The 26,726-nt window shown below is 41.0% G+C and overlaps 1 protein-coding gene across 1 annotated transcript in view; it reads left to right on the forward strand.

Moving 5' to 3' along the window:
• EBPL (EBP like) overlaps positions 1-23,252 on the forward strand; it is a 41,360-nt gene extending 18,108 nt beyond the window's left edge. Inside the window, exons 2-4 of the mRNA XM_014851429.3 lie at positions 16,080-16,149; positions 21,253-21,391; positions 22,724-23,252. Coding sequence (XP_014706915.2) covers positions 16,080-16,149; positions 21,253-21,391; positions 22,724-22,964 — 450 coding nt within the window. The 3' untranslated portion in view covers positions 22,965-23,252. The remainder of the gene's footprint in view (positions 1-16,079; positions 16,150-21,252; positions 21,392-22,723) is intronic.
• The last annotated feature ends 3,474 nt before the right edge of the window (positions 23,253-26,726 follow it).

Below are 26,726 nucleotides of genomic sequence, written 5' to 3' on the forward strand. Positions count from 1 at the left end.
CTGTCCTGTCGCTCACCCTCACACATGCCACAGGTTGCCTTACCTGCAGTGCTCGTTACTCAGCACTGTTCTAGGGGTGGGTCTGACCATTATTCCAGAAGCCTGGGGCAGATGGGAAGGTAGAAAGACTGTAGGCTTTGGGGTGCAACAGATGCATTCTTGAATGCTGGCTCTGCCGTTTACCACCTGCGAACCCTTGGGCGGTACCTCTTCCCCTACTGCAAATCCTTTCTGTAGTGAGGGGAAGGAAGGAAACTTCTTCTGTCTCGGTTTCCTTATTATCTTACTTCGGGCTGCTGTAACAAAGTGCCACAGACTGGGTCACTTACAAACAACAGATACTCATTTCTCCAAGTTCTGGAGCCTGCAAGTCTGAGATCAGGGTGTCAGTGTAGTCAGGTGAGGACCATTTCTTGCTTCCTAGCCAGTGACTTCTCGCTGTGTCCTCACATGGTGGAAGGGGCAGGGGATCTCTCAGGACCCTCTTTTAAAAGGGGCCAATCGCCTCCATGAGGGCTCCACCCTTATGGCTAAAGCACCCCTCAAAGGCCCCACCTCCTAATACCATCATCTTTAGGGGGTAGGATTTCAACATATGAATTTTGAGGGGAACACATTCAGACCGTAGCACTTATCTATAAAGTATGGAAATAATATTTTCTTCAAAGGGTTGTTACGTGGATTAAATAAAGCTTTGTAATTTAGGGCAGCGCTTCTCAAACTTGGATGGGCGCAAGAATCACCCGGGGATCTTTGTACAAAGCGGATTCTGATTGCATCAGTCTAGGGCGGGCTCCGAGATTCTGCATTTGTAACAGGCTCCCAGGTGACGCCCAAGCTGTGGTTCATGGACCATGTTTGAATAGCAAGGATGTAGGACACCTGGCACAGTGCCTGGCATTTAGCAGAGCTCAATAAATGTTCATTCTCTCTTCCTCTGTCCTTTTCATGACCCCTTCTCGCCATACTCCAAACTTAGATTAACCTTTAATTTTCATCCCATCCCTATGTCATAAAGTGAGAATGCACACGTCCAATTAAGATAAGCCTTGGAAGCTCCCTTCCAAATCCTTCATCTGAGGAGTAAAGACTGTCTTGGCAGAGAGGGGTACATTCTTAAAAGGGGAGAAACGTTTTTCAAGTCCTAAATCAAACACTAAGCTGCCATGCTGTAGGAACAATAGAGCTTGTGTGGCTGTTTGTCACCCGAAGTTCTGAAAGGGCCGGCCGGGTCTGTTGTTAATATTAGGAGACAGCCCATCTGCTGGGGCAGCTTCCATCAAATGGAAGTTGTCATCTCATTAAGTGGATGACAGCTGGGCAGCATACGTTGATGAAGTCACCAAAACCTTGTCATTGAGGTGCTGTAGGAGGCTGACGCAGCTGATCCTTCCGGAAACAATATGTATGCTGTTGCCATGACATGGAAAAATCAAGTCTGATTAGGCTGAGATTTTGTGAGTCAGATTAGAAAATGCTAATAAATTTTGGCAGGAGCTACATACTGATAATTCTATTCTTTATTTTCTCACTCTTAATAATGAAGGCTGCACTGTTTTCTCTGGTTCTTCATTCAAAGACACTGAAGAAAAAAAAAAACCTCGCAAATACATCCAAATATAAATTCAGCCTTTACAAATGCAAACACAAATTCCAAAAAGAAACTGTTTTTCTTTTTTATTTCTATAGTGCCTTTTGCTGCTAAATTTTTCTTAAGGGTTGAAATGAGTCAATTGAGCATTCTCTCAAGTGGTCAATGAATTGAGCATTCTCTCAAATGGTCAATGAATTATAGACAGTGGCTTGCACAGCTCAAGAACTTTTTTTTATCTGAGCTTTACTTGTAGCTGTCTTAACGTCTATAAAATACATTGTTAAAATTACGTGTCTGGAACGCCTTTAAGTGAAAAATGAGACTCTCCTTTGTTACTTAATTTTATTTGTCATGATACATTTTAACTTTTAAGCTGATTTTGTTAGCAGTTCTGTTAGATAGATATAGTTCAGTTATGTTTTAGAGCATTGAATATAAACTTTCATATTTTTTTTCCTTTTTGTTTTATTGAGGTCATAATAGTTGATAACATTGTGGAATTTCAGTTGTACATTATTATTTGTCCATCACCATATATATGTGCCCCTTTACCCCTCATGCCCACCCCTAACCCCCTCCTCCTCTGGTAACCACTAGTCTATTCACGTTGTCCATGTGTTTGTTTATCTTCCACATATGAGTGAAATCATATGGTATTTCTCTTTCTCCATCTAGCTAATTTCGCTTAATGTCATACCCTCAAGATCCATCCATGCTGTTGCAAATGGGATAATTTTGTCTTTTTTATGGCTGAGTAGTATTCCATTGTATATATATACACACCACATCTTTATCCATTCATCAGTCGATGGGCACTTGGGTTGCTTCCACATCTTGGCTATTGTGAATAAAGCTGCAATGAACATAGGGGTGCATAAGTCTCTTCGAATTGCTGATTTCATGCTCTTTGGATAAATACCCAGTAGTGAGATAGCTGGGTCATATGGTATTTCTATTTTTAATTTTTTGAGAAATCTCCACACTGTTTCCATAGTGGCAGCACCAGATATTTTTTGTCTTGGTGATTATAGCCATTCTAACCAGTGTGAGGTAATATCTTACTGTAGTTTTGATTTGCATTTCCCTGATGATTAGTGATGTTGAGCATCTTTTCATGTGCCTATTGGCCATCTGTATATCTTCTTTGGAAAAATATCTGTTCGTATCCTCTACCCATTTTTTTGCTTGGCTTGTTTGTTTTTTTGTTGTTGAGTTGTGTGAGTTCCTTATATATTATGGAAATAAACCGCTTGTCAGACATATGGTTTGTAAATATTTTCTCCCAGTTGCTGGATTGTCTTTTCATTGTGTTCCTGGTTTCCTTTGCCTTGCAGAAGCTCTTTGGTCTGATGAAGTCCCACTTGTTTATTTTCTAGTTCCCTTCCCGAAGTAGACGTGGTATTCAAAAAGATCCTTCTAAGACCAATGGCAAAGAGTGTACTGTCTATATTTTCTTCTAGAAGTGTTATGATTTCGTGTCTTACCTTCACGTCTTTCATCCATTTTGAGTTAATGTTTGTGTATGGCTAAAGAGAATGGTCTACTTTCATTCTTTTGCATGCTGATGTCCAGTTTTCCCAACACCATTTATTGAAGAGAATTTCCTTTCTCCATTTTGTGTTTTTAGCTCCTTTGTCAAAGATTAGCTGTCCATGTGTGGTTTTATTTCTGGGCTTTCAGTTCTGTTCCATTGATCTGTGTGTCTGTTTTTGTGCTAGTGCTACACTGTTTTGATTACTATGGCTTTGTAGTATGTTTTAAAGTCAGGGATTGTGATGCCTCCAGCTGTGTTCTTTTTTTCTCAGGATTGCTTTAGCTGTTTGGGATCTTTTCTTGCCCCAAAAATGAATTTTAGGATTCTTTGTTCTATTTCCATGAAGAACGTCATTGGGATCGCATTGAATCTGTAGATTGCTTTAGGCAGTATGGACATTTTAACTATGTTTATTCTTCCAGTCCACGTGCATGGAATATCTTTCCACTTCTGTATGTCATCACTGATTTCTTTCACTAATGTCTTATAGTTTTCATTGTATAGTCTTTCACCTCCTTGGTTAAATTTATTCTGAGATATTTTATTCTTCTTGCTGTGATTGTAAATGAGATCATATTCTTGAGTTCTCTTTCTGTTAGTTCGTTATTAGAGTGTAGAAATGCAACTGATTTTGTAAGTTGATTTTGTACCATGCAGCTTTGCTATAGTTGTTTATTATTTCTAATAGTTTTCCGATGGATTCTTTAGGGTTTTCTGTATGTAGAATCATGTTGCCTAGAAACAGGGAGAGTTTCACTTTTTCCTTTCCAATTTGGATACCATTTATTTCTTTTTCTTGCATAATTGCTCTGGCCAAAACCTCCAGTACTATGCTGAATAAGAGCGGTGAGAGTGGGCACCCTTGTCTTGTGCCTGTTCTCACAGGGATGGCTTTCAGTTTTTCCCTGTTGAGTATGATGTTGGTGGTGGGTTTGTCATATGTGGCCTTTACTATGTTGATGTACTTTCCTTCCATACACATTTTATTGAGTTTTTTTTTTTTATCATAAATGGATGTTGGATCTTATCAAATGCTTTCTCTGCATCTGTTGAGATGATCATGCGGTTTGTATTCCTCATTTTGTTAATGTGGTGTAACACATTGATTGATTTGTGTATGTTGAACCATCCCTGCATCCCTGGTATAAATCCCACTTGATCATAGTCTATGATCCTTTTAATGTATTGCTGTATTCGGTTTGCCAATATTTTGTTGAGGGTTTGTGCACCTCTGTTCATCAGTGATATTGGCCTGTAATTTTCCTTCTTTGTGTTGTCCTTGTCTGGCTTTGGGATCAGGGTGAAGTTGGCCTTATAAAATGTGTTAGGAAGTGTTCTGTCTTCTTCAGTTTTTCGGAATAGTTTGAGAAGGATAGGTATTAAGTCTTGTTTGAACGTTTGGTAGAATTCCCCAGATAAGCCATCTGGTCCTGGACTTTTATTTTGGGAGAGGTTTTTGATTACTGTTTCAGTCTTTTTACTTGTGATTGGTCTATTCAGATTCTCTATTTCTTATTGATTCACTTTTGGGAAATTGTAAGAGTCTAAGAATTTATCCATTTCTTCTTGATTGTCCAATTTGTTGGCATATAATTTTTCATAGTATTCTCTTATAATCCTTTGTATTTCTATGGTATCCATTGTAATTTCTCCTGTAATTGTAATTAGAATTTCATTTCTAATTTTATTTATTTGAGCCTTTTTTCTCTTTTTCTTAGTGTGGCTAAGGGTTTGTCAATTTTGTTTATCTTCTCAAATAACCAGCTCTTAGTTTCATTGATCCTTTCTACTGTTTCTAATGGTTCCAATGTCATTTATTTCTGCTCTAATTTTCATTTCCCTCCTTCTGCTGATCTTGGGCTTGGTTTGTTCTTCTATTCCTAGCTATGTTAGGTATAGATTAAGATTGCTTATTTGAGGGGTTTTTTTTTGCTTGTTAAGATGGGCTTGTATTGCTATGAATTTCCCTCTTAGGACCACTTTTGCTGCATCCCATTTGAGTTGGTATGGTGTATTTTCATTCTAATTTGTCTCCAGATATTTTTCTATTTCTCCTTTAATTTCTTCAAAGATCCATTGATTGTTCAGTAACATGTTATTTAGTTTCCACATATTTGTCACTTTCCCATCTTTTTTATTCTGGTTGATTTCTTGTTTCATAGCATTATGGTCAGAAAAGATGCTTGATATGATTTCAATCTTCTTAAATTTATTAGGCTTGCCTTGTTTCCCAATTCTCTGTCTTTGAGAATGTTCCCATGTACATTTGAGAAGAATGTGTATTCTGTTTTTGGGGGGATTTTTTGTTTGTTTGGAGGAAGATTGGTCCTGAGCTAACATCTGTTGCCAATTTTACTCTTGTTTTCTTCTCCCCAAAGCCCCCAGTACCTACTTGTATGTTCTAGTTGTAGGTCGTTACAGTTCTGCTTTATGGGATGCCACCTCAGCATAGCCTGATGAGCAGTGCTAGGCCCGTGCCCAGGACCTGAACCAGTGAAACCCCAGGCCACCAAACTAGAGTATACAAACTTAACCACTCAGCCATGGGGCCAGTCCCCAATCTTCCTTTTTTGCTTGAGGAAGATTGTCTCTGGGCTAACATCTGTGCCAGTCTTCCTCTATTTTATGTGGGATGCTGCCACAGCATGGCCTGACAAGCATTGCCAGGTCTACACCTGGGATCCGAACCCATGAACACCAGGCTGCCAAAGTGGAGCACATGAACTTAACCACTACACCATGGGCCAGCCCCTGTATTCTGTTGTTTTTGGATAGAGTGTTCTATATATATATCTATTAAATCTGTCTGGTCTAGTTTTTCATTTAATTCCGCTATTTCCTTGTTCACTTTCAGTCTGGATGATCTATCCATTGATGTAAGTGGGGTGTTAAGGTCCCCTACTGTTATTGTGTTGCTATTAATATCTCTTTTTAGTTCTGTTAATAGTTGCTTTCTGTACTTTGGGGCTCCTGTGTTAGGTGCATATATATTTATAAGTGTTATGTCCTCTTGGTGGAGTGTCCTCTTTATCATTGGATACTGCCCCTTTTTGTCTCTCCTTGTCTTTCTTGTCTTGAAGTCTATTTTGTCAGATATAAGTATGGCAACACCTCCTTTCTTTTGTTTGCCATTAGCTTGGACTATCATCTTCTGTGCCTTCACTCGGAGCCTGTGTTTGTCTTTAGAGGTGAGATGTGTTTCCTGGAGGCAGCATATTGTTTTTAATCCATCCAGCCACTCTGAGTCTTTTGATTGGAGAATTCAATCCACTTACATTTAAAGTGATTATTGTTATATGAGGGCTTAATGCTGCCATTTTATCACTTGTTTTCCAGTTGTTCTGTATTTCCCTTGTTTCTCGTCCCATGTATTTCAGGCTGCCAATTCAGTTTGGTGGTTCTCTAGGATGGTTTTCTCAGTTTTCTCTTTATTTATCATTTGTGTCTCTGTTCTGATTTTTTCTTTAGTGGTTACCATGAGGTTTGTATAAAAGATCTCACAGGTGAGATAGTCCATTTTCTGATAGACTCTTATTTCCTTAGTCTAAGCAGATCCCTTTTTCTTCCCCATCTAATTTATTGTTGTCATAACTTATCCTGTTTTGTGTTGTGAGTTTGTGTTAAAATATAGGGATGATATTTATTTTTGATGTTTTCCTTCCTTTTATTTTTAATGTTATAATTAAGTGTTTTCTAACCTGTTCTGATAGAGAGCTGCAATTTTCTGATTTCATTTGCCTATTTATCTCCACGCTCAAGCCTTTGTAAACCCTTTTTCTTTTTCAGGTATGAGGGCCTTCCTGATCATTTCTTGTAGGGGGTGTCTTATGGTGGTGATGAACTCCCTCAGCTTTTGTTTATCTGGGAAAGTTTTTATTTCTCCATCATATCTGAAGGATATTTTCACTGGATAGAATATTCTTGGTTGAAAGTTTTTGTCTTTCAGAGTTTTGAATATATCATTCCAATCTCTCCTCGCCTGTAAGGTTTCTGCTAATAAATCAGCAGAAAGCCTGATAGGGGTTCCATTGTAGGTTATTTTCTTCTGCATTGCTGCCATTAATATTTTTTCTTTGTCATTGACTTTTGCCAGTTTTACTAATATATACCTTGGAGAATGTCTTTTTACATTGATGTACTTAAGAGTTATATTAGCTTCTTTTACTTGTAATTCCAACTCTGTCCCCAGGTTTGGGAAGTTCTCAGCTATTGTTTCTTTGAATAAGCTCTCTGCTCCTTTCTCCCTCTCGTCTCCCCCTTGAATACCTATAATTCTTATGTTGCATTTCCTAATTGAGTCGGGTATTTCTCGGAGAATTTCTTCATTTCTTTTTAGTCTTAGTTCTGTATCCTCCTCCATCTGAATCATTTCTATATTTCTGTCCTCTAAATTGCTAATTCTGTCCTCTATAATATCAGCTCTATTCAAGGACTTACGATTTTTCTTTATCTCATTCATTGTATTTTTCATCTCCAACATTACTGATTGGTTTTTCTTTATAGTTTCCATCTCTTTTGTGAAGAATTCCCTCTGTTCATTAATTTTATTCCTGATTTCATTGAACTGTCTTTCTGAATTTTTTTGTAACTCATTGAGTTTTTTTATGATAGCTATTTTGAATTCTCTGTCATTTAGCTTGTAAATTTCTTTGCCTTCAGGATTGATTTTTGGGTACTTCTCATTTTCCTTCTGGTCTGGAGTATTAATATATCTCTTCATACTATTTGATGGGGTGGATTTGTGCCTTCGTGTAGTGGTAGCATCTGGCCCTAGATTCCACCTACTGCCATTGGAAGGTGGGGGGAGGTGGCAGGAGCTGTGTATTCTGAGCCTGCCACGACCCCTGGCAGCTGTGCCTGACCTTTGGTAGCTATACTGACAGAGCCCATCTCTGTTCGCCCACTTGCCACTGCTAATTTACACACTGTATGCACCGGCACTCTGGCAGGGTCCCTTGCTCGAGCTGACTGCAGAGCTAGTGCACCAGGCAGGAGATGAGGCCCTTTCTTTCACGTGTGATCCAAGGAGCACTCCTGCTTTGCCTTTGCTCTCTGCCCTCCCGGGCTCCTCGGCTTTGTGAATACATCCCCACAATTGCTTTGTCTCCTCACTGTGGAGCTTTTGTACAGGCTGTGAAGGAACTTGGAGAGCGAAGGCATTCCACGGAGGACTGCTTTGTCCTCCTCCTCTCAGAGCTGAGCACAATCCTGTGCCCTAGGTTGTTGAAGTTGGGGGAGGCAGAGGCTATCCTCTTACACCCTTCCACTGCCTCCTGGAGGGTCCAGCACCTCCACCTTCAGCTGTGGCGCTGTGTGGGTCCCTCAGACACCTGTTGTGTTGTGTGAAAGTCCTCTGTTGGTTTATGAATGTCCTTTTCATTGTTTCTTAAGGGGGAAAGTCTAAGGGAAGACCTCACTCCACCATGATGCTGATGTCCATGATGCTTAGTCCAGACTTTCTTATGTTTTTAAACCAAAATTCCTGATACACAGAACTTTAAAATTTTTTAAATAAATAAGCATTATGGAATTTTCCTCATCACCCTCTGGGTTAATAGTAGAAAAACTAATAGCAGGAAGAAAATATTTTAAATATTTATTGCTACATAATAACATAAACATGAAAATTTTCTTGAAGGCTGTGGTGAAACCCAACAGTGGTGTCTCTGGGGAGTGAGATTGGGGGTCAGGAGAGAAGGAGACTTTACCTTTCACTCTATACCTTTCCATATAGGTTTTTTTTTTTTTTAAGTTTCAGCATGTATCTCTTTTATAATAATTTTTAATAGTTACAATAGTAAAGATACCCCACCAGAAGAAATGTCAGAAGAGTAAAGAAAAATCCACTGGAAAGTCAGCACATCATAGGTGTTGTGGGAGCCCAGATGTTGGGTGGGCCACCTCAGCTGTGACAGGGGACAGGAGCTGTTATCAGGGTGAGCAGGAGCCCAACTCTGCAACTTCTCTGCAGACCCAAATGGACAATAAGAGAGAATTCACTCAGCGTGTCACCGAGAGCCAGGAGGACACCAGAGCTGGCATTTTGATGGCTGGTCATTCACCAGAAGGGCGTAAGTAATTCAAATAGGGAATATGAGTAGTGAGAGTTTTTTCCTTTCTTTTTTTGGTCACGATCACTGGCTCTCCTTACTTTTCATCCTTTTTGTGCAAGTATCTGTGTGTGTGTGTATGTGTGTGCATGTGTGTGTGTGTGTAGGATACTGTGGTGCTGGCAGAAGAACCTACAGAAGGTAAGCAGGTTTGCCCTGTGGTTCATTGAGGCTCAGATAATCTGGAGACTCACAGTAATGATGACTGTTGAAACACTGGTTTGTTTGATATTAAAGTGCATCTGAAGGGGAAAAGGATAGCAAACAGCTTGCTTTAGGGATGAGCTTGCTCTGCATGCTGTGTGCTTGAGACCTTTTCTGGTTTTGCCGCAGCTATGCTAGTTTAGGCTGATCCAGACACAGACATCTAGGCTGCTTTGGGTCTGGAGGGGATCCTGGGAGAGCTAATCTCAGGCTGTCTGGAGTCCCAGGTGCTCAGTTTCTTGTGACTGTGGTCCAGAGACTCTGCCTTGTGTTAAGAGCATGAAAGCAGAAGCCTCTGGGACCCCAGGATCCTGAGTCAGGAGTCCAGAAATGCAAGGAGCACCCCTCTCTGAGCTCTTGCTCATACTGCATCAAGTGCTGTGGCTGGTTTCCTCTGTAGGTGCAGCTTAGAAAAGTTGCTATACATCTTTTTAAAGTTAAGTTTTACTTGTAAAAGTTTCACACATTCACAAATGTAGAAAGAGTAGTATGATGAAGAGATCTACATTTTCAAGTTTTGCTGCACTTGCTTTGTTTGTCACTTTTTTTCTTTTCCTCCTTCCCTTCCTTTTTCTTTGTTATTGCTGAAGTTTTAAAGGGCATCCAGATCCCCTGTCATTTGACCCCTACATTCTGAGTAAGTCTATCTCTAAAAATTCAGGTTGTGCTTCTTAAGGGACTGGTGTCTGCCTCTCAGACCACTGTAGGAGTACAGTAGCACAGGAGTCCTTGAAGACATCTTCATGCCCCGTCAATCATTCAGGGAGTCTACCCTAGTGGTCACCACCATCTTGTCTTTCCCATGGAGCATGGGCATTGGCAGTATAGAATTCGTGGCCCATGCCCATGGAAATGCTAGGGCTTAAATGGGCTCTGACCCCACAACCCTCTCTTGGCTCCCTCCCACCACACCTACCTGTCTCTACCCAGACCACTGCTCATGGACCTCCCAGTGGGGTCAATGGACCTCAGCAATTATGAGTCTTCCAAGTGCTGCTCTCAGGACTTCCAATCTTGTGTAAGAGATGCTCTGTAAAAAGATGAAGACGTAGATCTAGACTAACTGCTCATTACTCTTTCATTCATCCAGTTAGTCATTCATCAAACATCTGTTAAGAGCTTTACTCTGTTGCTTTTTATTAATTAGAGAATTGAAGCCCAGAGAGGTAAAAGTAGCAGGGCATGTAAGAAATAAAATCTCTTGTACTTGTTTTTGTTCAAGCTTACCCACATCTCCAGAGTGCAACACAATGCTCTTACCTACGCACCTATTTGAGCCCTCCTTCCCAGTTATAGCAACACCCTACACCTGGCCTTTTCTCCCTACTAAGCACCTTTCATCTGATCCTTAGAACCTCAGGTGCTTCTTGAGCTCAAATGTGAATTTTAGTTCCAGATGGCTAGATCTTGACCATACATCATGATTAAAGACTTTTGGAGCTGATAACCTTCCATGTTTATTCTGCAATTTAATAAAAACTTCATGCTTCAGAGCCTAGAAATAGGTTTAAGAGGGAAGGAAAAATACTTTATGGTTCATTTAATATAAAATGTGAATTCATGGAAGGAACTATGTCTGTCTCCATTCTCTACAATTCTATAGACAATTTTGGCCCTTGGCAAATAGTAACTAATGTTTTCATGACTTTGATCTTAGGTCTCTGTCTGGTTAGAACAGATTTGGTTCAGAAGCCCCCAAAGAATCTTTAGGCCCATAACAGTTGGTCTCATTCTGAAGCTGAGGCCTCTGCCCCCTGCACCTAATTTGCTCAGTTTTGCATTGAGTCTGTTACTGATGGAGATTCAACTGCAGACAGTGCAGCCTAGACTGGTGGGCCTGTGTTTGTCAATTTACATTTCTTGTGGTGAGTTCCTTTAGGATAAGATCAGGCCAGTCTAGGAATCACAGAACCCTCCAGGGATGGAGACTTAATTCCCTGAAACCATGATATTGACACACTCACCACTTTCACTCTGTTCTTTTCCTGACTTTAATCTGATGTCTTTCCTGTTGTGGGGCACGTTGAGACTCAATGGTGTAAGGAAAGGTTACAAGCCCTTAGAGTTGTCTTGAGGGAAGAATCAAATGGTTGCTAATGGTACAGAGCTTACTTTGTGAAGGAAACGCGTGCGTTTGTGTATCTGTTTGACTACCTTTTTACGTAAAACACAAGGGCAATGTCCCTATGAAGAACCACTGTACCATACCGGTCTACACTGACCCTCCAGACCTACCCCAAGTCTGTGATGATCCTATTTCTCCTGTTACATAAGGGTATTTCCTCCATGTAGAAAATGTTTCGGCCAAGGATCTTTGCAACCGTGTGTCTGAACCCGTTTCACCTCTGCTATAGCTAAGAAAAAACTGAGGACAAAGAAATTAGGAGACCCAGCCAATACCGCATGATTTAAGGATAGCTGTGCAAAGTCTGGAGATTCAGTCTAGGGTTGGCTGTTAACGCTCACCATCCGTGTGTTCTGTGTTTATTGCATGTAATCAACACATGGTCCTGATGCTGAGGAGCTTTGCTAGTGGGGGAAATGGACAGGGAAACAAATCGTTATCATGCAGACTGGTCAGTGAGTGGCAGGATTGGGTCCAGGTCTAGAGGTAGCACCGGGGAGAGAAGGAGTCACTGGGGCTTAAAAGACTGAAAAGAAGGTCCCCAGGTGACAAGAGAGTAAAGGCACTCAAGATTCCCTGCAGACCCCTTGCTCCCCTGATGGAGTGACAGGGCTTGCTCTCAGAGTCTTTGATAGTAGCCCCCACTCTGCTTTACCAAATGTCTTGACTTCAGCAGAATTATTGATTAATCTTGCCCATGCAGCAGTCTAGCCATTGAGTTCAAGTACCAAGGGGTGATAACTCCACCGCAAATTTTTATATTCTTAACAACAAGAAACAAACAATTAGAAAATGAGCAAACGGCTTTAATAGACATTTGTCCACAGAAGATATACAAATGGCCGATAAGAACATGAAAAGATGCTCAGCATCAGTAGTCATTAGGGAAATGCAAATCAAAACCACAATGAGACACCACTTTATTCTCATTAGGATGGCTATTGTAAAAAACAACAACAACAACAAGGGAAAATAACAAGTCTTGACAAGGATGTGGAGAAACTTGGAACACAGTGTCCTGCTGGTGAGAATGTAAAACAATGCGGCCTCTGTGGAAAACGGTGTGAGGTTCCTCAAAAAGCAAAACGTAGAATTACCATACAATCCAGCAATTCCACTTCAACATAAATACCCAAAGAAATTGAAAATAGGGACTCAGACAGATACCTGCACTCCAGTATTCATAGCAGCATTATTCATGGTAGCTAAAAGGAATTCATTATGTGAACTTATCATTAATTCACAGTTAGCAAATACTCAACACAAAATACCATCCTGAGTTCTTGAGGATTACGAGAGAGAAGACAACATCCCAGACCCCAGAGATGTGTGATCCAATGGGCGCTGAACCTCCATAACCAGCAGACAGTTGATTACAGAACACAAATTTAGTAACAAGGGAGAGTGAGAAGTTAATCCTCAGTAGAAGGTTTGGGGAGGTTTCTTGGAAGAAGGAGGGTTTCAGCTGGGATTTGAAAAAGGACTAGAACTTCAACAGGTGGATGTAAAAGGGAACCAATCTGTTATATGCTCATAGGTCCCTGCATGTTGTTGAATGTCAGGTCCCCATCTTCCTCTTATCCACAGAGTTGCTTCTGATGAAAGATCCTGGACCTAAGGTCGGAGTCCATGTTTTGCTTATGGCTCCAGTTGAAGAGGTTGCTAGAGGAAGTCACATCTAGTTTTAGGATGAGATCCACCATCTAATTTTAGGAAGTCCTTCGTCTTACAGATAGATGGACTGAGGCCTAGAGAGGGTCAAATTCAACCCAGTCTCATTGCCTCTACTGGCCATTCCAGTGGATGTATTTTGTCTAGAAAGTTCCCAGGCCAAGTCAGGGAAGTGGTCTGGATTTCCTATGGCTCTGCTAAAAATAAAAAATCAATTGGTGAAAATAAAGAATCACAAAGTGGACTGGAAGTACTTCTTATTTTAAAACATTGCTATTTATCTCATATGTAATTTTTAAAAATCTCCTTTAAAGAATAGAATTTTTACATATACTCTGAGATGAACCACATTTACCAGTTAAGTAACTTACAAAGTGTCAAGAAAAGACAAAATAAGCCAGCTTCAAAACTTCTATTCAACAGAGCTTGGAATGGATAAGAAGCTGAAAGGTATTAATGAGATGTGGAGAAAGTCAGGTTTCTTCTCTCAATCAGAGGAAAAGAAAGGTGATTACCAACTGTAGCAGAAATAAGAATGTCTTAAAGTCACAGCCCAAATACAAAGCAAACTAAAATATAGCATGATTTTGAGAAATTTAGGGATGTAAGAAAGAATATTCCATTTGCCACCTTCTCCTTAGGTGAAACAAGAGTCAAAATACTGGGTCTGTAAAAAAAGAAGTTGTGGCCTATTGCAGTGAACGATATTTACGTAATCACCATGTTTAAAATGCTGTTGACTGGCTTTTCAACGTTAAAATCCACTTACAGATAAAATAGGTAAGAGGAATATATTTACGGAACAAGAATGGAAGTGTAATCAGTCCCAACAATGTACAAGCAAAGTGGAGAAGTTGAGAGGTGGGAATGGTGGGGGAGAGAGAGAGCCCGGTGGGGCTGTCACATTCTTCCTATATGACAAGAAGTCCAAATGCTGCACCACATTGATGCGTGAGTAAGCTGAGGTTTTAATTTATTACCTGAGTTACAAATTTGGGTAACTAGATTGGGTAACTAATAGAATTAAAGAGAACAATATACTCTAGCTATTTGAAGGGGTTCAGAGCATGCCACTCCAAAATATGCCACTTTGGCATATTTGTTATTTTGAGCCGAAAGCACTTGAGAAGAGCGGGTGCAGGAAGAACTCTCTGACCTCCCCCTTTCTTCCTAAAATCAAGTCATTAAGTTCCCGTGGGAAAAGTGCCCTGCCTGTACCAGGAAGACAGGAAGGTTCTTATCGCCAGAGCCTGGGCCTCAGTGCCAAAATGGACCTGTACAAGCAAACCTACTGAAATAACTCTTATCTTCCATTAATTTCCCCCATAGGGTTCTTAGTCACTTTCCCACAATTTACTGTCCCTAACCCAAGTCCCTTTGTCTTGTCACATCCCCTTAATTTATCGTTCTTTGCGTGAAATGTATATAAGCTTTTGGGCCTAACAGCTTCTTCAGGTGTTTGTTTTCCTTTCAAGACTCCTGTGTACATGTAAAAACGTTAAATAAAATTTGTATGCTTGTCTTCTGTCTTATGTCAGTTATTTCTTAAGCCAGAATCTTAAGGTTCTGGCTACAGAGTATAAGAGGGTAGAAGGAAGGTTTTCCTCCTCTACACTATCAAAAACTGGAAGGACTGAGAAGGGGAGAGGAAGCAGTATAAATTAAATCATAATTTTTCAGGATGCACAGTTAATTATAATGTCTACAGAAATAGCAGTCTAAGTATATTATGAGTTATGAAGATAATCCCCAGAACTAAGACAGTGATTCTAAGTAGCAACCTCTGGGAAATGGTACTAAAAGTGAGGGAGATGAGGCAGAGACACAATTTTAATGTCATATAAGCAATTGCTTTGGTAAAAAAAAAAAATGAGAAAAAAAGTTGTATTGACTGGCAGCAAAATTTGTTCAGAGGAGTGACATGACAGTCAGATATCCTAGTGAACTCTAGTTAATTAGTTTTTGAAATTTAGTGATGAGAAAATACTAAATGTAACTACAGATATTTCACTGCCGAAAATTTAACATGTAGCCTGTAGGGGCTGGCCCCACGGCTGAGTGGTTAAGTTTGCACGCTCCACTTCAGCAGCCTGGGGTTTGCCGGTTCAGATCCCGGGCACAGACCTACACACTGCTCATCAAGCCATGCTGTGGTGGCGTCCCCCGTAGAAGAACTAGAATGCCTTACAACTGGGATATACAGCTATGTACTGGGGATTTGGGGAGAAAAAACAAAAAAGAAAGATTGGCAACAGATGTTAGCTCAGGGCCAATTTTCTTCACCAAAAAAAACCCCTTTATAAAACCCTCCAGGAAAAAAAATGTAGCCTGTAAGCTTTTTTAATTTTCTGAAATTTGCCCTGATGCAGGAAAAAGAATTAATTCAACTCTGATAGGTGAATATCACTTTTGTTAAGAAAGAGCTTGGATTTTTTTTGAGGTGAGACAAAATAAACTGCTGTGAGGTACTTCTCACAGGTGGAAAATGCCTGGCATACTCCAGAATTTAGCCTATTTAATATAACATTGAAGCTCTTTCCTTGTGCAAAATTTTCAACTTATCTTTTCCCCGTAAGAACACAGCTCTGATTTAATAATGCCAATCATTGAAAAACAGCATTTACTATATAAACATTCACTTTGGACATAGTTATTTCCAAGACCTGGGAGCCGGGCTCCAGGATCGCACCCCACAGGGCTGTGTAGGTGCAATCTTCAGGTCAGGTGCACTGACTGGGGTGTAGGCTCCTGGGGAATGCTGCCAGGCAATGCCACGTCTCCGCGGTGCCATCCTGTGGTTGTGATGCGAAATTAGAGCGTATTTTCCTTTTCTTCTCTCAGGAAGGCCCTTTCGTCTACTTGTCTTTGGTAGGGAACATTGCAGATTCTGATGGCTTGATTGCTTCATTGTGTAAGTAATTTAAAACATTTGCATTTAAAATGTTTGAGATTAATTGCAAGTCAATTAAATGAGTGCCTGTATCACGTATTGCATTATTTCATTGATATGAAATGTCCAGAATAGATGACTCTATAGAGACGGATTATAGATTAGTGATTGACTAGGATTATGGGGGGAGGGGTGGGGGAAATGGGAGATGGGAGTGACTGACAATGGGTATGGGTTTCTTTTGGGGGGTAATGAAATGTTCTCGAATTAGATGGTGGTGACTCCAATCTGTAAATATACTAAAAGAATATGTAGAATTGTACACTTTAAATGGATGAGTTATATGGCACGTGAATTATATCTCAGTAAAACTGTATATTAAAAAATGTTTGTAGTGAGTGCAGATTGAAGAGCTTGCAATATTTAAGCTGGGTGTTCATACATTTAATACCAACTTTCTTCTTATTGTGTGTGTGTATATATATATATTTGCGTATCTATTATATATATATATATTATATATATATATATATATATCTGTAGTCTTGTAGATAATTTCCAAAAATCTCCCTGCTCTGCGGAGGTATTCACTAGTTTTCCCTATCTTCTTCATGCTCACTGTAAATCAATCAACATTCAGTCAGTCAGTATCGACGCCCTCCCAGGTCGTATGTGAATTTTGACAAATAGATGAGCTGTGCAACAACAGGGTCCTTTGCCACTCTCATGGAACTGCCTTGCACAGGATAACTTCTTCAGACTTCATGTCTGAAATTCTGCATTGTTCATCACCTTTTTCCCGTGATTCTGAAATCATATCCTCCAGCCCGGATCTGTGTTGGGACAGCTGTTCACCACTAGTGTTAGGAAACTTCTAGAGAATTGAGTCAGCTACAGTTTAGTGCTTCTCAGAGCAAAACATGTGTCCTCTCTGATGCCTCTCAGGTCCTCGCCAGTGTCGCTCAGGGAGCCTGCGCCCCCGCACCTGGAATCCCACTCCTTCAGTTCCAGGGTCTGAGTGAAACACAGCGGAGCCCTTTCTGGTCATTAGGCTGGATTAAACTGTGCTTGAGAACTGCCGGGGAAGCCCAGGGGCTGAAGGACCCAGCCCAAGTCATTGTCCTTCTGTCCTGGTGGCCCTGCCTGGCATCAGAGAAAGGGAACAGCCCAGATTTGGCTCAGACCCGTGAAATGCAAATGTGTAACATGATCTTTATCCGTCATCTTCAATTTACATTTTCACCTTACAAAAAGTGGAAACTCATTTAATAGAGGTGCCCTTTATTCTCACAAAAGTGATAATCCATGATGTAAATAATATAAGGCAGTGCTTTTCGGATTTTAATGTGCACAGAATTGCCTGGGGCTCTTGTTAAACTACAGATGCTGATTCAGAGGGTCTGGGTTAAGACCTCCCACATGTTAATCGGTGGCCCGTCCTTTGATTCACCAGGATATAGAGCTGGGCTACAAACATTATGTAGACCCCATTAAAGAAAAATTATTCTTTAATTTTTAAAGAGGAACCAGTTGCAATAGGGGTCTTGCAGTAGGGAAGAGAGATCAGGCTCAACTCTAAAAGCAGCGACGACAAGTGGGGATTTACAGCCAAGGAGCCAGGTAGGGGTCAGTGGATGGAAAATTACTAAGAAGAAACATCAAGACTACAGGGATTCTTGATAGAGCAACTGAGTAGGATTCTTGCTGAAGGCAGGCCAGGTGATAAGATGGAGAGGGTGGGCGAGGAGGAATTTGATCAAATATCAAAAGTGATCAGATGTCTGCACCCCCACATTCATAGCAGCATTATTTACAATAGCCAAGACATGGAAATAACCTAAGTGTCCATCGACAAAGGAATGGATAAAGAAGTTGTGGTATATATATATATATATATATATATATATATACACACACACACACACACAATGGAATATTATTCAGTCATTAAAAAGAAGGAAATCCTGTCATTTGTGACACCATGCATGGACCTTGAGGGCATTATGCTAGGTGAGATAAGCTAGACAGAGAAAGACAAATACTGTATAATCTCCCTTATATGTGGAATCTTAAACAAAGAAACAACCTAAACTCAAAGAAACAGAAATCATATTTGTGGTTACCAGAGGTGGCAGAGGGCGGGGTAATTGAATGAAGGTGGTCAAAAGCTACGAATTTCCAGTTATAAGATAAATAAGTACTGGGAATGTAATGTACAACATGATGACTATAGTTAACACTGCTGTAAGTTGTTAAGAGAGTAGATCCTAAGAGTTCTCATCACAAGGAAAAAAACCAACTTTTTTATCTTATTTTTTTGTGTTTATATGAGATGATGGATATCAACTAGACTTTACTGTGGTCATCGTTTCATGCTATGTGTCAGTGAAGTCATTATGCCGTACACCTTAAACTTACACAATGCCGTACGTCAATGATGTCTCAATAAAGCCAGGGGAGAAAAAGGCTGATAAGATACCAAGAATGGGGGACTTTTGCTAAACTGACTCAGCAGGATTCTTGCTAAAACTGGACTAAGCAGGCCAAGGACACACCCCAAGGCTAAGGCCTTGTCAAGAAGAGGGCTCAGAAGAGCCTGACTCGAGCTCCGTCAAGAAGAAAGTTGTTGTCGCACTTACCATCCCCTAATCTCCTCCGTGGCACAGCTGTGGCTCTGCTGCTCCAGCCCTTGGTGTGCGTCTTTCCTTCTAAACCTCTGTCTACGCCTGGCAGTCAGTCACAAAATAAATGATAACCGTCACATCCTTAGGCTTATTGGTGCTCTGTTTGTCCTTTTGCTGACTAGGTGTTTAACCAGCAAAGAGATGGTCAAGGTTAAGCAGCAGAGGATGCCAGAGGCGTGATGCCCTGGGACCTGTGGGTGGCCGGCCTGCTTTTCCCATCCTCCCCACCTTCCTCTCCAGCATTAACCTTGCCCCCCCCTGCCCCACACACACACACACACTGTCTTCTTCAGCTTCACTGAATTAAATGTAGTTTCAGACATTCCATGTTCTCTCAGCTCCAGGCCTTTGCACATGCTCCTCCCTGAAACACCCTTCTCCTTCACCCTGCCCAGGGCACCTCTTGTGCTGTAAGGCCTCAAATGAAGATCCAATATTCTGTGTGCCTTGACATCTGGTGAGATCCAGAGGGCTCAAAGGGCTAACTGCGAGTCCCCTCCCCACTCCGCTTCCACCTGTAAGGTCCCCAGGCAAACAACCTTCCTCGCGGCGGGGACCAGGCCCAGTGCCTGCATAGGGAACCAGGGCTCACCCTCTCCTCTTGTTACTACCAGCCCTGCTTCCCACAGCTCCTCCTTGTTCACTCCACTTCCAGTGCAACCGCCCTGTGGCCCTTTGTGGCACACTGGCCTCCTCCTCCAGGCTGTGAGCGTAGGTGACTAATGAACTGCCCTCAGCCTCATCTGTCCAATGACGCTCGTTGTGTGGAGGGCCCTCCCCATAACTCAGGCAGGAATCCCACTCTCACCAACAACACCTCCTCTTCCTCATCTGGCTTAAGTGCCACTTCCTTCATGTCCCCATACTCTGTCACATCACTTATTGCGTGGTTTGACCTCATAGAATGTGCACCACTGGTGGGCAGAGTTTGTGTGCTAGTGTCTGCCGCATTCTTAAGGCCAAGCACAGAGCCTTCCATGTGCTCCAAAAGATTTGTGTTTTTTGTGAATGTCTAAACAGCCACTAATCTCTTCGTCCCGAAAGCAGTGGCATTTTACTTAAGTGACATTGCTTTAGATTTTGGATGTACTAGATGGTATGTTTCACCTATTGTATATATGTTTAAATTTAAAGGAAAAACTGTTACTTTCACTATTATGTTGTTTTCCAGTTAGTTCATGGCTGGCAGTCAGCTAAGGCCAGGCTGGACAGATCTGCCTGGTCTGCTCGTTGTGTCTGGCCTTTCAGAGTCTCCTCTCAGCCTGTGTCTGTGTGTTATCTCATTAAATAGCTAATCCTGTTTACTGGCCGTCCTTTCTCTCAGGACAGCCTTTCATTAGAACCCTTTGTCCCAGCTCCAAGGGATCCTGACTCTGGCCATTAAGAGACTGGAGCTTTGTGCTGCTCAGACCAATCATGACATAGTGATTTTTGATCATTCATACCTTTTCTAAATAATATGAGAACAGTGGTTAAAGAGAGAAGAGATGGGTTTTTTTTTACTTTGATGATTTGAGATCTTAGGACCTGCATGTATTACTTTGATAAATTAAAAAGGAAAGAGAGAGGGAGGGAGGGAGGGAAGGAGGAAGGAAGTGGGGGCGGGGGGGAGGCGGGGAGGGAGGAAGAGAGGAGAGGAGAGATGAAGGGAGGAAGGAAAAGAGAGAAGGAGGGAGGGAGGGAGGGGAATGTCTTCACCCAGTGCCTACCTCTCAGTCCAGCTCTAAAAAGATTTTCTGGCCTCATGGTGCTTTCTAGAAGAAACCTTCCCGATAATCGGATCTGGAAAGATTTCTTAGGGCTTACACGCTCCCTGGTCAGCACAACTGAGGCTTTGTGTGGTGGTTGTTGTTGGTGAATCCTGTCCCCATAGCAGACTGAGGCACCCCCTCTGTCCATTTTGGATTCGTTGTAGAGTCTAGGCTGTGTCATTATCATTCCCCTCCTGCTGCCCCGTCAGCACTCAGTTTCTCTTCAATTATTAATAAACTTGTGTTTTTTATAAACATTTCCTTTAAAACAATTTTCCGGCATCTCAATTATACTTACAGACTTTGTATTGAAATTTTGAAGTAAGGAACTATGAGGCATTTACCAAGGTAATAATTAAAGATTGTCTTTGCAAAATCTGACTCGGCCACATTAACTTAGAATTCTGCTGCTGATAATGAAAAGGGAGAGGGCGAAGAGGGCGCATATGTGAAAGCACCTTGGAAACTGTAAATTACTTTACAAATATAACACCATACTGTTGTTACTTGTGTCAGGTGGCAAATGCGTTTTAGTCTCGGGGTTTCTCTTGCCTTCCACTGAGGCGTGATGAAGAATGTGGAGAGAATGGCAGTTCTGCTTATCTCCTCTGTAAGGGAAAAAAGGTCATTTCCCTTGACTGTCATAAAAATGATTGCCAGATGAGTGACGAAATGTATTTTGTTTTTAGGGAAAGAATATGGCAAAGCTGATGCAAGATGGCTTTATTTTGATCCAACCATTGTGTCTCTGGAAATGCTGACCGTTGTCGTGGATGGGTCTCTGGCATTGGTCCTCATTTATGCCATAGTCAAAGAGAAATATTACCGGTAAGTGTCTTCTCCTGTCCCACTGAAAAAGGAGAGGCATTAGCTGTCCCAACACCTAAGTGACATTTGGAGTAGATTAGATCACATTTCTTTATTAGGTGAAAAGCAGAGTAGAAATGAAAATTGTTTGATGTTAGATAAGGATCATGGTGCCACCAGGATAATTTTAGACTGTTCAAAATAAAAAATGTGAGAAAAGTGACTGTAGTAACAACCTAGTCACTGGAGAGGTAAGCACAGTGTTAACAGCATTGGATGGTTTGCCACCAATATTTTTGGAGAATAAAAAGGTAACATTTCTATCCTTTTTTTCCCCAACTCACTCTAGAAAATGCCTATTCCACCTGACACAAAGTAAATTCTTTATGTAATTCTGAGTTAGACGTACAAGATAAGTCAGGAACCTTTTCAGCAGCATGTTGTGGAGGGTACAAAGACGGCAGAAGCGGAGGAGGTGGAGAAAGATGGAAGACTAACCCTCCACCAGTCAGACTCTGAGACTTGATCACACCACCCTCCCTTTTCCTTCCTCTCCTTGCGGACACGTGACCCGGGCAAGTGGATTGCCACGCTGGGGATGACTCCATGAAACAATGTGGAGTAGGCACAATTGCATTCAATTTTCCACCATCTTGTATTGAAGAAGTCTTGTCTAAGGCTTCATCACAAAATTTCAGATTTGAAAGAGACCTTGAAGGTCATTTAATCCAATCCCCTCCCCACAATTTCACATAGATAGTTGGCAAGAAAAATTAAATGTCTCCCTGGTGCCTTTATGTATCTTTGACTCCGTGATCTTGATTGCAGACTTACTACATGCACCCATCTGTTGATTGTTTCAAACACTGATAATATCTGTGTTGTTGAATACTTACTATGTGCCAGGCACAGCGCTCAGCCCTTTATCTACCTATCTCATTGAATCTGCACAATAGTATTTGAGAAAAGGACTATTATTGTTATCTCCTTTGACAACTAGTGAAATTGCAGCTTGTAGCAAGATTCACATTCAGGTCTGTGTGCTAGGTCAGGGGTGACCTCAGTAAAATCTTCCTAAGACTAGGACAGGACACCTGAGAGACCTATTTAACTCTGAGAGTAATCTTCTAGAAAGGGTAGTGGTGCTCCTCCCAGGAAAGCATGGGTCTCTGTTAATTAGATTGGCCTGCCCCATCAAAGGGGTGCTACGTGAAACCTGAGGTCCAACTTCGGAGAGGTTTTCTGCCTTGGAAGACTGTGTTGATGCTGCCATTAAAGAAAAGATGTCGTGACTCAGGGTGCCACACTGTGCCCGGCTGGCAGTTTCATCCCCTGTTTCTTTCTCTCTAACAGGCATTTCATCCAGATTACCCTGTGCGTGTGTGAATTGTATGGCGGGTGGATGACCTTCGCCCCAGACTGGCTTATGGGAAGCCCCAACCTCAACACCAACAACTGGCTCTACTTTTGGGTCTATCTGGTATTTTTCAATAGTGTATGGGTCCTGATCCCAGGACTCTTACTGTGGCAGTCGTTGGTAGAACTCAAGAAAATGCATTTCAAAGGAACCAGTTCAAGGAAAAAGTTTCAGTGAGTTTTCAAAATCATAAACAATAATTATCTTGCTTTATGAGCCAGAATAGATCAAACCTTTTTGTTTGGCCAAATGTAATACATTCCAGCCTACATTTTCTTTTTATATTGTTGTTCCTGAACAAGTTATTTCAAATTGATTGTAAGGTGGCAAGTTTTATTGTTGTTTTTTTCCAATTAAATGGCAATGTAGGGAATAAATTTTAATTTGCAATAATAACACATTTAATTATACATTTTTATGGCTAGTATTAATTGTTCCACATTAATAAAGCCTCTTATCATAAAATACTGTAAAGCATGTTATTAATTTTTTATCCAAAGAGCATGTTGCTCCAACTTTAATCTTCCCATTAGTCTTTTAGTTACCAAAGTGAAACCAGAAATGAAAGGCATGCTTCTGTTTTACATTTGTACTTTATCAAATTTGTGAAGCTAGCAAAAAATGATAGGAGTAGGAAGTTGTGAGTGGGCTCACTCCTCATGAGTGAACACTGGGGTCTCACACAGACAGCTGATTCGTTTATATCTGTCCTTTTTCAAAGAGGAAGATTTGGGATACCTTACAGACCTACAAAGTGCATTACGATAAAAAGTCCATCAGGAACTAGGAACATAGGGAAAGTAAGAGTGAGAAAGAATGAGATGAAGGTAAAGTTAATATGGAAAATGCCTGCCGTAACGTCGTATGTAATTGATAGACGTGAAGCACAAATTTGGTGCTTACCTTCAGGTTCGTGAGGGAAACATGACCACATTGTGTTTCATAGACACTAGTTTTGAGAGATGGTTAGAACGATTCTATCGGAGATGTGGAGCAGGTACTCACATGAACTTGTTTACCACCTGCCTTTCTTACTAGACTGCAAGTTCACAGATGTGTTCTCTGGCTGGAAAGGTCCCTGGCGCATGCACCAGGCACTTGATAAGTTGTGCTGGATCCTGTCACTCAGAGAGCTCAGTCTGTGTTCCCCCTCCTTCTATGTTTCCATCTTATTCTGCAGAGAACTGTAGCTTATGGTCCTGGGTTCAAAACTTGTTTCACCTTTCACAGGTACTTGAGAGAGATTTGGAGGGTGAAAGCATGGAGACTGTTTTCAACTGTTCTTTGGTTTTTTTTGTTATTTTGTGGTGGCAAGCGAGGTCATGGAAATGTGAGGGTTTGGGGCATTAGCACACCAAGTGTTCAACTTCCCAGGTATTGAGAGGCAGTTGTAGTTGGGGCAACAAGAATAAAGGGTTTGTGGGCTGAGTAGCTCCAGGGGTGGTCTCACTGGTAGTGCCTCCCTTGGGAGGGTCCATTCTGCAGTCATCTGGGAGTCATTCCTGGAAGCTTAGCCAAGCACCTGCTCTTGCAGCCCCCGGTGGTTTTTGTAAGCACCTAATTCCCTATAATTAAAACACCAGAAGTTGCTCCAGAAAACACCTGGAGTAATTGCTGTTTTCTACACTTTTATCCTGAATGATACCTGACTATGGTATTGAATAAGTGTAGCCACGTAAGTTTTAGGAATATTGTATTAGCACGTTAAAGGCTGTAGGAGTCCTGCAGAAGTGTTTAACCCAACTTTTCCCAGCATGTGTAACAGACCACTTCAGCAAGTGGGGTGATGTTTCATGGAACATCAGGTAGGGAAACAGTGAGTAACTCAATTCAGTATTCATGAGATTAAAAACAAACCAGTTCTGGGGCTGGCCCCGTGGTCGAGTGGTTAAGTTCGCGCGCTCCGCTGCAGGCAGCGCAGTGTTTCCTTGGTTCGAATCCTGGGCGTGGACATGTCACTGCTCATCAAACCATGGTGAGGCAGCGTCCCACATGCCACAACTAGAAGGACCCACAATGAAGAATATACAACTATGTACTGGGGGGCTTTGGGGAGAAAAAGGAAAAAATAAAATCTTTAAAAAAAAAACAACAAAAAAAGCAAACCAGTTCCCAATAAACAATTACAATAGAAGTTTTAAAAATACCATTCACTATAGCATCAAAACATTCCAATATTTAGGGAAAAAATGAAAGATGTGCAACACCTACACAAAAGAAAAAAAGAAACTATAAAACTTTGAGAGAAGTTAAATAAGACCTAAATAAGAGAGAGATGTCACGTTTATGGATTGGAAGGCTCAATATTGTAAAGAAGGCAGTTCTCCCCAAGTTGATCTATAGATTCAGTGTAATCCCAATCAGAATCCCAGCAGATTTTGTAAAAATGATAATTAACAAGTTGATTTTAAGATATTTTATGTAAATGCAAAGGGCCAAGAAAGCTAATAACTTTGTAGTAGAACAAAGTTGGAGTACTTATTCCACCAGACATCAAATCTTTTTTTTAAATTATTTTATTGAGGGGGCTGGCCTCATGGCCGAGTGGTCAAGTTCACATGCTCCGCTTCAGTGACCCAGGGTTTCTTTGGTTCGGATCCCGGGTGCAGACATGGCACCGCTCTTCAGGCCACGCTGAGGCGGCGTCCCACATGCCACAACTAGAAGGACCCACAACTGAAAAAAAAATATATATATATACACACCTATTTACTGGGAGGATTTGGGGAGACAAAGGAGAAAAAAAAAAGATTGGCAACATTTGTCAGCTCAGGTGCCAATCTATAAAAAAAAAAAAATTATTTAGGTCATATTGGTTTATAACATTGTGTAATTTCAGGTGTACATTATTATACATTATCAGTTTCTGTATAGACAGCATTGTGCTAACCACCAATAGTCTAATTTTTATCCATCACCATACATATGTGCCCCTTTAGCCCTTTCTCCCACCCTCCCATTCCCCTTCTCCTCTGGTAACCACTAATCTGTCCTTTATCCCTGTGTTTGTTTATCTTTCACATATGACTGAAATCATTTGATGTTTGTCTTTCTCTGTCTGGCTTATTTCACTTAACATAATACCCTCAAGTTCCATCCGTGTTGTTGCAAATAGGATGCTTTTAACCAGACATCAAATCTTAATATAAAGGTACAGTAATTAAGGAAATGGAGTATTGGCACAGGAATAGTCAGATAGACCAATGGGACAGACTAGAGAGTCCAGAACAGACCTTCTCATATATGGACACTGGATTTATGACAAAGGTGCCACTGCAGAACAATGGGGAAAGGATGCTCTTTTCAATAAATGGTGCCAGGTCAGTTGCATGTCCATATGAGAAAAAGTGAATCTGGATCCTTACTTCACACCATGCACAATATCAATCACAGGCGAATTGTTGATTTTAAAGTGAAAGGCAAATGATAAAGCTTCAAGAAGAAAAAAATAGAAAAATATATTCTTAAAAAGTATACAAAAAGTCGCAATGTTTGGCAGTACATATAACTGACAGAAGATCCAACCCAAGTATAGTTAAAGAACTGTAAATCAATTAGAAAAAGACATGGAATCTAATAGAAAAGATGGCAAAATATTCAAATAAATACTTCACAAAAGAGAATCTGCAAATGAGAATTTGGGAAATGAGAATTAAGACCACCATAAGATGTTACTACACACCTATCAAAATGGCTAAAAAGAAAAAGACTGACAGCGATGAGTGTCAGTGAAAATGTGGAGCAACTGAAACTCTCATGCACTGCTGGTTGGAACGTAAAGTGGAAAACTGTTTTGAAATAGCTATGAAAGCTGAACATGTGCATGCCCCATAACCCAGCCATCTGACTCTCAGGTGGATACTGCACAGAAATGCTTACTCAGGGCGCCAGAATGGCAGCATTATTCATAGTAAGCCTAAACCGGAAACAATCTAAGCA

This window comes from Equus asinus, chromosome 11 (genome assembly GCF_041296235.1).
Source record: "Equus asinus isolate D_3611 breed Donkey chromosome 11, EquAss-T2T_v2, whole genome shotgun sequence".
In the NCBI taxonomy this organism is placed as follows: domain Eukaryota; kingdom Metazoa; phylum Chordata; class Mammalia; order Perissodactyla; family Equidae; genus Equus; species Equus asinus.